General features: G+C 65.9%; 1 protein-coding gene across 1 annotated transcript; it reads right to left on the minus strand.

Moving 5' to 3' along the window:
- Nucleotides 1-17: 17 nt before the first annotated feature.
- Nucleotides 18-405, minus strand: LOC121341454 (homeobox protein Hox-C4-like; the record flags this gene model as incomplete). Its single annotated transcript, XM_041414946.1, has 1 exon — nt 18-405. A coding segment is annotated over exon 1 (388 nt), but the record flags the coding sequence as incomplete, so codon positions are not given.
- Between the last annotated feature and the right edge of the window lie 235 nt (nt 406-640).

The following is a 640-nucleotide window of genomic DNA, read 5'->3' on the forward strand; positions in this document are numbered from 1 at the left end:
TTCCCCCCGTCCCCTACCGGTGCTGACGTGGATTTTCTTCATCCAGGGGTAGACCACCGGCGCCTTCCCCGCCGCCCCGCGCTGCCCCTCGGGCTCCCCGCACGGCGCCGGCCCCGGGGGCTCGCAGAGCTTCTCCGCCAGGTGCTGCCTCCCTCCTCCTCCTCCTCCTCCTCCTCCTCCTCCGCCCCCCGCCCCGCGGAGCCCCCCGCAGCCGAAGGGGCGCTCGGGGAAAGCCCCGCGGGGCCCCCCGAAAACCTCGGCGTGCTGCTGCGGGAAGCCGGGCTCCCTCCGCCCGTAGAACTCGGCGCCGGGCTCGGGGATGTAATTATTCTGCGAATATTCCTCGCATGGAGGGAATTTGGGATCGATGTAGTTAGAGTCCATCAAATAAGAGCTCATGATCATTAATTTCTGGAGTGGAAAATAATTTTTCTCGCTTTGTCGTTTTTCTGCTCCATAAAGCCCTCCTACCCGCGGCCGCCCCGCGAACTTTCTTTCACCATGTGACGGACGCGGCCAATCGCGCCCGGCCCGCGGGCCCCGGATCAGGAACCCAAAGAGCGCAGAAATTCACCCAAAACGGGGGGGGACACGTGGGAGGGACGGGGGGGGACACAGGGACCCGGAGCGGGCGGGGGAA

This window comes from Onychostruthus taczanowskii, unplaced genomic scaffold, assembly GCF_017590055.1.
Source record: "Onychostruthus taczanowskii isolate IOZ18803 unplaced genomic scaffold, ASM1759005v1 scaffold4819, whole genome shotgun sequence".
Taxonomy (NCBI): domain Eukaryota; kingdom Metazoa; phylum Chordata; class Aves; order Passeriformes; family Passeridae; genus Onychostruthus; species Onychostruthus taczanowskii.